The sequence below is a fragment of the Apteryx rowi genome, unplaced genomic scaffold (assembly GCF_003343035.1).
Source record: "Apteryx rowi isolate R43461 unplaced genomic scaffold, aptRow1 scaffold_412, whole genome shotgun sequence".
In the NCBI taxonomy this organism is placed as follows: domain Eukaryota; kingdom Metazoa; phylum Chordata; class Aves; order Apterygiformes; family Apterygidae; genus Apteryx; species Apteryx rowi.
In genome coordinates this window covers 664,681-675,001 of record NW_020450638.1, presented here as the reverse complement: position 1 = coordinate 675,001, position 10,321 = coordinate 664,681, and the positions used below count along the sequence as shown (strand labels likewise).

The window sequence follows — 10,321 nt, the reverse complement described above, 5'->3', positions numbered from 1 at the left end:
AAAAAAAAAAAAAAAAACAAAAAACCACACCCCATCCCAAAGCATGGAAAAGCAGTGACATGGCAACTGGGCAAATGTCAAAACACGACAGCCACCCAATTTAATGGAGGGTTTGTAGAAGGGAAGGTAGGTTCATGTGTTGGGGGGACCATGCACTCCCCCAACAACAACAGGGACTGGCGATATAGTCTTCAATGTGACTTGCTTTTCTATTGTGGCCTGTTTAGCTCTGGGATTATGGCTGAGATATCTTTAACTTTCCTCACCTAATTTCCCACCTGAGATTGGGAAAAGAGGCTGTAATTCTAGAGCTCTAAGTATCTTTGTGGATTTGGCTTGTGTTTGCAAGTAAGATAAATAGGACCTGGAGGTTTTGAGCAATAGGTTGAGCTTTGCTGGCTCCAGAAAAATCACAGCACTGAGTTGGATCAAACAGGTGAAAATTTTGATCTAGGAACAAAACAACTCTAAGGATTCTCTGTTGTGCAGTTCTCATGCCTAGTACATGATGGACATTCAGAGAGGAAGAGAAAGGGGAAAAGTCTGTCTTGCACAATGCAGTACAGGGCAGAGAAAACAGTGTCAGCACAGTCCTGGAAGCAACTGAGTGTTAGCATGCAGAGTCCCCCAGGTTCACTGATCCAGCATCTCTGCAGAGTAAATTAGTCTAAGCAGAGCTCTCTGCTAACACAGCTACAGTGCTCCCGCTGGTCCCTGAGCTTGCTCATCTGCTTCAAGTGCTGGCAAAACAGTCCCAAAGAAGGTGTGAAGCTGCTGGCTGTGGTCTTACCATCTGTGGAAGCTGAATGTCAGCAAGGCTGGAGATGAGGGCTTGGCTTAAGCCAGCTAACTCCTTCAATAGGCTCTCGTTGTTCTGCTCTATAAGTTTGTTCTCTTCTTCTATTGTTTTCAAATTGCTCTCCATAGATGTGATCTAAAAATCACAGACACACACAAACAAAAAGACCCTTGGCTGTATTATAACTGCAGATTGAACCCAAACCGACAGTCACATGATTGTGAAAGGACACACTATGGATTGGAAATTCAGGTACTTTTTTTTTAAGATAGACATAATTTCTCCACAGAATATTGACAGCAAGGAAGAAGTCATATTCATTCTGAACTGACGGACTTTGTTGTCAGTTCACAAGGAAACCCTGTGTCTGCAAGGTGCTGGTGAGTGGCCCCACTGCCGGAGGAGCACATTGTGTGGGGAAGATGAGCTCAGAAATGACTTCAAGTCTCCAGGCCTCAAGAAGCTGAGGAGGGGGAAGGGCCAGCGTCTAGCTGGGATGGAGCCTGTGGCCTCAGGGCTGGCGGAAGAAAGGAGAAAAGAGCTTGATGTTTGCATTGCCGCCCTGCCTTATAGCATGCCTGCTGATTGACCACAATAGCAACGGCACCGGTATTAGCTACTGTGCTACTTTCCTGCCCTGCTCCTGGGCACAGGGCAGCCCTGCGAGCTGGTCCGGATTAGAGAGAGGGCCGGCGCTGGAAACAATAAGAGAAAAAGAGAGCGGGAAGGGAGCCGCGAGGCTGAGCGCAGAACAATCGCAAAGATCATCGCTGACCAACAGGATGGAAACACATAGCTCTCAAAAACAGGAGGAAAAAGCACCTGTGTTAGCAAAATGGTATCCTTTTAGCCTGAGAGAGCTAGGAATATACTCAGCTCCGAAGGTTCGTATGCAAAAGCAGTGCTGAAAAACCAAAGACGGCGACGGCAGGGCCTGGTTCTCCACCGCCCAGCTTCTCGCACAGTAACGGGCACCAGACAGTGCAGTTGGGAAGTGCTGCCACCGCGCACTGGGCCCTCCCCGAACCGCTGCCACTGCAGCAGCTGCTAAGGGCCGCACAAGGCGCAGAACAACAGAGTCCCGTCCACAGGCATTGCGCCCACCCGCTCCTCATTAGGACTACGTACCTCTGCACTGCTTAGATCTGTCTCTTGCTGTGACCAGTTTAGTTCCCTTTGTCATACTGGAATAAACCATCATACACCAAAACGATCCTCAGGTGAAGAACTCTTTCTTGCCTGCCTGAGGTAATGAAGTGCCAGGAAAATCCACTACAACTTTGCCTCTGGAGTGTGCTCACAGAAGCCTAACACCTGGCCAAGTTAGATTAAAAGGAGACAGAGCAAAGCTACTTAGGGGACACACTCCTTCAAATGTAGCTCAGTTCAAGCTTTGCTGGTCGGGCTGCCCTCAGCAGGCAGAAATTCAGAGGAGAGGAAATCTGTGCTTGCTTAAATTAGGCAATTTCTTGTATCTGTGCAAACAGCACAGTGTTCTCCAGAGAGAACTAAAAAAAGTGTCCACAGACACTGAAAAACACTGCAGTGCAGTCTGGGATGGATATCCCACAACCTTTGTAGTGTGAAGCCAGTCAATTCAGATTCAGCGCAGGTGATATAAACTTCACCCATATTTAGACCATAAAAGCTGTGGCTATTATAAAAACAGCACATATCAGCACTGTACACATTCCAGCGTGGTGCAAATACAGAGGGGTATACTGGGTTACACTCAGTTTGTTTTGGTAAGTTTAGACTTATATTGGGTTTCCAGATCTGCTCCCATTTAGGAATTTTTTTCCTAAGCTCTCACTGCTCCTAACATATTTAGCAAGTTTCTGCTCTTGCTTTTGCCTAGTTTACCAGGTGAATTACCAGGTGTATATAGCTGTCTCTGCATGGATGAACATATTCAGCTCACTCAATAGAACTACAGTCAGCATCTTAAGGCTAATTTACTCTTGCTGGCATACAAATACTGAAAGAGAATGACTCTTTTTCATAGCTCCCCTTCAAATTAATCTGCTATACAAGTTAGCAAAAGGCACCCATTCTTTACCAGGTGTTGCCTGGAGGCAAAATTCAAACTATTTGAATAACTGACAGTGGGTGAATTGAAGTAGGGAAATTTTCTAAGGCACAGATAAGAACAAAATCAACTTTCATAACAGTTAGAGTATGCTCATAAGAAGTAATGGTATTTCCTAATAGTTTGCCTAACACGAGTTCTTATGGCAGTCATGGGATTCTGTATAGTTTGGTCAACACAGGTTTGGTCAACAAAGGAAAATGCATGTTTTGTTTAGTAAATATGGTTTTCCTGCTTGCCAAGATTAGCTCCAAACTGTCTTGAACCTATTACTCTGCAGATTTTCATGACAATACCAAGGAATTTGCTGCTTATTTACAGAAAACAAAAAGACCTTGACAAAAAGCATGTAGGATTTTGGCAGTTTTGAATGCTACAGAGTGAGGGGAAAACATGTGTGCACAAGAATAACTGTGTTTAAATATAGCATTTACATACATAACAAAAGTTTGAACTTTTTGCTTTGATGTTATACCTGAGTTTGAAGTTTCATCATGTCAGCTTCAATTTTAAGATTGGATTCATTCAGTTCTTTTATTTCCTCATCCAAATGTCTGATTTCTTCATCACTCTCAATACCTGCAAATAGTTGAAAGTACCATGATCAGATTTAAAGTGTTCACATGTAAATGGATATACAAGTAATAAGCTGGGTTACCTGTTACTGAACAAGAGGAAAATAACAGGTTTTCTGATCAAATGATTGATCTTTAAATTGCCTCTTATTCTGCTTTTACTGTCAAAATTGTTGGCTAGCTGTAAAACATCTATATGAGCTGAAACATGTAAGGGGCAAGGAATGCTTTCTGAGTTTTTGTGTTTCTCAATTTTTTTTTTTTTTTCAGTACAACTTGCAACCACAAGCTACAGAACAGAGAAAGGAAAAAGTGCTGGAAATGCTTGAAAAGAGAAAAGTCTGTCACATAAGATGAGTGAGTATTAACAATGTCTTTTTAGGTTTAAAAGAAACATAACAGCAACTCTTCCTTTGCAGTGAACGCCCCAGGGTAACATCTCCACTGGTATAACTTTGCCGACTTTAGTAGGCTCGTTTATACCTGCTACTGAACTTGCAAGAAGCACTGTGGGGATTAATCTCTATGCACAATAACTTGAAGAAGCACAGCCTTAGTTTTGAATGAACACTTAAATGACGGCAAAATGGAAACTGTCAGGAGGCTAAAAGGCACCATAGGAAAAAAAAGAAAAAAAAAAGAGTGAGGACTTTTACATCCCCACAAGTTAGGTAGCAAAGAAAGATCTTCAGGTCTTTAATGAAAGCCTTTTCCTGAATAATACTGAGCAGCTATAACTGGCAATACATGTCCCTCTTTCTGCTTAGTACCACTCTGAGATCACTTCTGCTTAGAGATTATTACCACTGTCATTGTTACTGCTTTAAAACCCAGACTCCTGATCTGAGCCTACTAGGGACCCAGCAAGGAAAATCTGTAAGCAGCAGCCTCTGTTCCAGTGATAACTTGGACAGAGAGTAGGGCACATGGGAGCAAACTCATTTGCCCAAGATAACACAGCCGCTTTACTCAGCAGTCTGAGGCATAAAAGCTAAGTCTCTTTAATCCTGGCTCAATGTCCAGCTCTCTGACCTACGCTGTATAAGAAAGCAGACTCTACTTATTTTCTCCTATATCTATTTGGTAACTGTTCCTTTATATTTACTATATGTGTTAGGAAAATCATCAAAGCACTGCACAGAAACTAAACCATGTAGGATTCAAGATAGGGAGATGAATCCATTTCTGCATGCAATATTTACCCCTTCTTACCTTAATCATTAGTTAGCTAAGTCCTTCTGAGCTGTAATTAATACATTATTACTAATAACAATATTTAAAACATCTTCAAATCAAAAAATAACACTCTGAGTTAAGACCAGAAGGTACCACAAATGTTGAGCTATCATGATGCAAATGAGAATTTTGTAATATATCATGCAAAGATTTTTGTTATTGAAGTTTTGTTATTGCTAGAGACAACTGAAAGGAGTGAGAATTAATGCCAGAATGGCATAAAGGGGCATATGTATAAATGGGAGTCAGGGCCCTTCTATCTAAATAAATGTCATCATCTTTTACAAATCTCCTTACCACCACTTGCTTTAAACTTGATAGTCATTAATTCTTCCGAAATTTTGCCCTTTTTTATGGCTTGTGCATTCAGAGGACAACCAGACAGACTGAAAAGAATAGGAAAAAAAACATTAGCACCCACTTGAAAATGGCAACAATCCTTTCAGGCAATATTATCATGCACTTGGTCAGACCTCTGTACCTGAGGTCACATCTGTATCTCCATTATAGCATAGCTTCAGGGATTGACATAACTCATAAAGAGCTATTTAACTGTATATTCCAGCTTGAAAATTGGCACAGAAATCTCAACCTACAAGTAAACAACTCCTAAACACATTTCAGAATAATCCAAATAGCAGTGGGAGCTATTATTGAGTTATGTGAAGAAAAATTTAGAGAATTCTTGAAGTCCCACCAACCTAAATAAAAACTTCCTGTAGTTTTTATTGAAGCACTATGCTTCAAAGGAGGGGGGCAGTATGGTCCTTGAAAATGGCAGGTTTACCATTCTTAAAAAAATAAAATTTAGTTAATGGGATGATTTCCACAGTGCACAACTATTGTATCATTTTGTTGATACATAATAATGATCAATATATAATAACTCTGGATATGCCCTATAGACTGTAATAGCTTTTTAGAATGGTTCTGTTATATAGTCAGTTTGCTTTTTAACCACTGTTAATATTAAATTACATTTTGCTACTTCAAAGCTTACAATTTCATCAGCTGGTAATTATCTGAAGCAATTTTTATAGCCCACTAAAGGCCTAAGATGAATTGCACTGTCTTAATAATATCTTAATAAATAACAAAGAAGAAATACCCATATGCTGGTTTGTATTCAGATGTAGCCAAGTAAGGAGTAAAGCAAAATTTTGTCCCAGCAAGAGAATGGTTGAACTTTTTTTTTTTTTTTTGCAAAACCCCCAAAGATTCTAACAAACATGGTGCTTCTACACGGAAAACAAGTGTTTGCAGGATTAAATTAGCATCACACTTGCTTAGCTAAAAGCTATGTAGGGGGACATGCTAGTTCTCCAGTTCTGAAATACTATTTATTATCTCTGTCCAGAGCAACAACTAGTCAGAAGAATGTCTGAAAGCCACAGGTGACTTGTTAGGCTTCAGGAGTGCTATTAAGGACCCCATTTTAACTAACATGTTCTTGAATGTCATCCAGCCTTAAGTAGCATAGGAATCATCTGTAGGATGAGTTGCAACAAACTAACGCTTTTTATGCTGTTTGCTTCAAGTTAGCATATTGATTAGCATGCATTAATTAACCACAGCTCACAGTTGTGTCATAATGTAAACAGATCAGCATGGCATATCGATCATAAAATTATAACACTGGATGAACCCACTGCTATGGGGGTTTCTCTCTATTACAGACCATTAGGTGCCCCCATAACTTTGCATATGAGCCGTTCGCAACCCTTTGGTGAATTTATTATTCAGCCTTCCCAGGATGGGCTGATTCCATTACATCCATTATATAGATGAGGAACCGATAGAAAGAGGCCAAAGTCCACATTCAGACTGCCTAAAATATCACCTAAGGACTTGTGGTGAGTGTTTCTTCCTACATAGCTGTCTTTGGCAGCTGGGAGCCACCCAATAGCAAACACTAAATACGGAGACTTGGGTGCACAGTAGACAGTGTCTGTATCAGATGGACCTGAAAACAGATCACCCAAACTTTAGGACAGTGCTCTAGCCACTGAGCTAAGAGCTCTGTATGACTGTGTATTACTCTGGAGTTTGCAGCCAAAGAAATAATAACCATTTCTAGGGGTGAGCTGGGAGTGGGCTGGGGCAGAGCCACAGTAGGACTTCCAAGCTTGAGACTGAGATGGGAAAAAAGATGAAAAACAGGAGTGGCTCACCAAATCAAACCCAAGGGTCAAAGGAAAAGGAAGAGTAAGAGTAATGGAACTTGCTGGAGGGCCATTAAACACCAGATTTCATAGGCTGTGATTTTTTAACAGACAGTTCTGCTGAATCAGACTGAACCACCTTGGATATTCTTGTGTTGGAGAAGTTGGTTCAGACTGTTAGAAAGAAAGCAAAGGAGGGATAGAATATAGATTTAATTCCTGATATACACAGAAGACTAAACTTCGCCGGGTATTAATTCTGTTTCTATAGCCAGATTCTTTGAGTATTATTGAGTGAATAGGTTCAAATGATATTAGGGTTTTCATAGTGATATATAAAATAATGGTGATTATTGTTACTGTTTATATATGTGATTCCCATTTTATAAGGGTTGTTTCCTTGAAAAACTGTTACAACTTCAAACTTCTGTAATCCATATGAATTCTGCCTGTTTACTTTTTGTTTGATTTTAGTTGTTTAAATACAAACTTTAAGAAAATAGCTTTTCCCATTGGTGGAATGATGAATGAATGCAGCCATAGCTCTTGCTAAATCCCTTCTCCTGACATGTCAATGATATTTGCATTTTCTGTAAAGGATATACAGGCATAACTCCATATTTGCCTAGGAAAGAACTCTATTACATTTTAAATCATATAGAAACTGTGTTAAGACTAAGCAAAGAATGTGGAAAGTCACACTGCAATGAGAATGTAAAGAAGAGTTAAAAGTTCATCCCAACCCTCTCAAAGTTATTCTGTTCCATCAGCTGCAGTGTAAACTGTATTGTTACTTAAAAGACTTCAACACAATTCATTTAGACTATAGCCTCTTATGTTGCCAACTCAACAGCAGATTGTTAAGGAGAAGTAAAAAGAGAAAACACAAAGTTATACCTTCTGTGGGTGACAAAAACATTATTAACATGACCCAGCCCGTTGCAGCCTGGCAAAGGACAGTGTGGCAGCTCTTGTTTGTTCAGTTTCCAGGATAGTGAAGACCCATTGACAGGACTCTCCTTCTGTCTCTTGGCAGCCAAAGGACAACCAGAAGCAGTGCGATGAGAAGTGTATTTACCTGATATGTGACCTTGGCCATCACAGCCTATCACTGGACATCTACAGAAACACAGGAAAAGAACCCCCATTTTCACTAGACAGAGCAGGTGAAGACAGTCTCAACAAAATAAGAGAAAATAATTCCAACTGCCTATGCCACTTACACTAATGTGTTGAAACTTGGTCCCAAGAGATATGCTGTACCCATTCATGTCAAGCTGAGCTTTAGGCATTCAGCTTATTTCAATCTTAGGCAACTTAAAATACAGTTGTACAGCCTAAGGAACTAGAACATTTGTTTAGATAGTATTTTACCAGAAAACTGAAATTCTATCAGAGGAATAAATCACACTTTTAGAAATGTATGAAAAGTCAGCATTTGCTCTTCTCTATTTATGTTTCTGGCACAAAGCAGAGGGTGGGTTTCTGTAGTTGGAAAACTTGTATTATCACATGCAAATACTTGCAAAGAGAAACTTGGGATTTTCTGCACTGCTGTCAGCCTCTTATATATCATTAGCAAGTATTAAGAACCATACTGAGTGTAACCAAATCTTCATATCTCTATTCTGGCAGTCGATCGTTTACTTATTTAATGGAATGTACATTCAAGTAAGGAACATAGTGAATCTCTACTGAGCTACCAGTTTTCACCTCAAGTGAAATTTTAACTCATACATAGAGGAAGGGCATGAGACTTACACACATGTAAGTTCTCTGGGATATATTTTGAAGGTGTCACTGTGATTTAATTGTTTCATTGGGTCAATTCTAGCACTCTGTATTCATGATTTTGGTGACTGTTTGCAATTTGGGTTTATTATTTGGGTCCATGCTGATGATGACCACAGCTGATACGGGAAGATTTCCCTACAGGCAGAAATTTTTTATTTTCCTTAATTTTGCCAAATTCTCAACCAAGTGGCACTTGCATGGCACTGTTTAAAATAATTGGAATAATGAAAGCAAATGCAGCAACCCTGCCCAACTGTTCAAGCTCCAAGGTGATGAACTCCACCAGCTTCACTAGTAGCAGAAACACTTGATTTGTCTCCAGCTCTAGGACATGTTCTCATGTGCCTCAGATTAACTAGGGCATTTCCTATGATGCATCAAGTCCTGAGCTTTTACTGTTTTGCGTTTTTTTGCCCCTTCACTGCTGGTAGACCTGTGCTTTTGCTACTCACTTAAGTTCAGGGTCTTCTTTTTCTTCCTTGGTGGGAGCCACTTTGATACCACCTTTCCTGGCACGAGGACAACCGGACAAGCTGAAAGAAGTACACAGGATAAAAGCAACTTCTTTCCACTGCTGCTTGTTGAGAACTCTGAGCGCTGCAGCTCCAGACAATGGGATAATTCTTACCTTCTGTGTGATGCATAATTCCCAGTCACATGGCCAGAACCATCGCAGCCAGGTGTTGGACACCTATAGGAAAATACAGAGAGCTTACAAAATACAGCCACAATGGTAACAGTAAATAAACTGTACCTTGTGCATTTTGTCTAGAATGGAAGAAAGAACAATAGAGTTTTTGCTGAATAATTAAAACTAGTTCTTGTTCATTTTTTTAAATGAGCAACCTGCTTTCATTTTTTATTTTATACCTGAATTTTAATCTGCAATGTGAAGTATACTGCATATGATGCACGGATTTAAATAGTTTATAACACTGTTTTCACCAAACGTTTTTCCTTGTGCTGGGATCAACATTAAAAAAAAGCAGCTTGATATTGATCTATTTGTAAATTTACTGTTACGTGTTCATTTGTTATTCCTCTGATGTTTTCAGGTACAGACACAAATAAGCACTTTGCCAGTATCTACAAAAGCGGAAATGGAAGCAGAGAAGCAGTTTTACTTTTGGCCGCCAATACAGTCAGTGTGAGAGCCAGAATTTGAATTTAGTAGTTTGTATTTTCTAGCACAGTAAGTGTACAACAGGACCATATCTGTCTAACAGTAGATTCGATTGGGTATTCAGCTTGGTAAGTGGATTATGCTTACGTCTTATAGTTAAGGGGCTTGTGTGTGTGTGTGCAACAAACAGAAGCCTTTTCAGATATGAATGTTTAATACCAAAACATCCATACAGTGAAAAGAAACAATCCTGCCTGTTATTGTGTCACTTGCGCTCTGAGTGGGTAAGCTTCTTGCCCTCTGGCAGGGCATGAAGAGTGTGCTTCAAAAGTCTACTGCAGTCAGTGGGTCCTTCCATTGACTTCTGTGGGTTTCGGAGCAGGACTTTACTGATATCACCTTCCACCTGAGAAGTAATCTGAGAAGTAATCTATCTTTCAGAGAGATCTTTTTTTTTTTTTTCATTTGATGGAATTGTATTTGTGTGTGTGTGTTTTTTTAAAGAGAACAAAAACATACCTCAGAACATAAAGCAGCACAAGC

General features: G+C 40.0%; 1 protein-coding gene across 4 annotated transcripts in view; it reads right to left on the bottom strand.

Moving 5' to 3' along the window:
* Positions 1-10,321, bottom strand: part of ST18 (ST18, C2H2C-type zinc finger) — a 51,093-nt gene that overhangs the window by 273 nt on the left and 40,499 nt on the right. For all 4 annotated transcript variants that reach the window (XM_026075833.1, XM_026075835.1, XM_026075834.1 and 1 more), the window contains 6 exons: positions 9,284-9,346; positions 9,108-9,188; positions 7,759-7,980; positions 4,997-5,085; positions 3,364-3,467; positions 791-934 (listed from right to left, as the gene is read on the bottom strand). In XM_026075833.1, the coding sequence (XP_025931618.1) occupies positions 791-934; positions 3,364-3,467; positions 4,997-5,085; positions 7,759-7,980; positions 9,108-9,188; positions 9,284-9,346 (703 nt within the window). The remainder of the gene's footprint in view (positions 1-790; positions 935-3,363; positions 3,468-4,996; positions 5,086-7,758; positions 7,981-9,107; positions 9,189-9,283; positions 9,347-10,321) is intronic.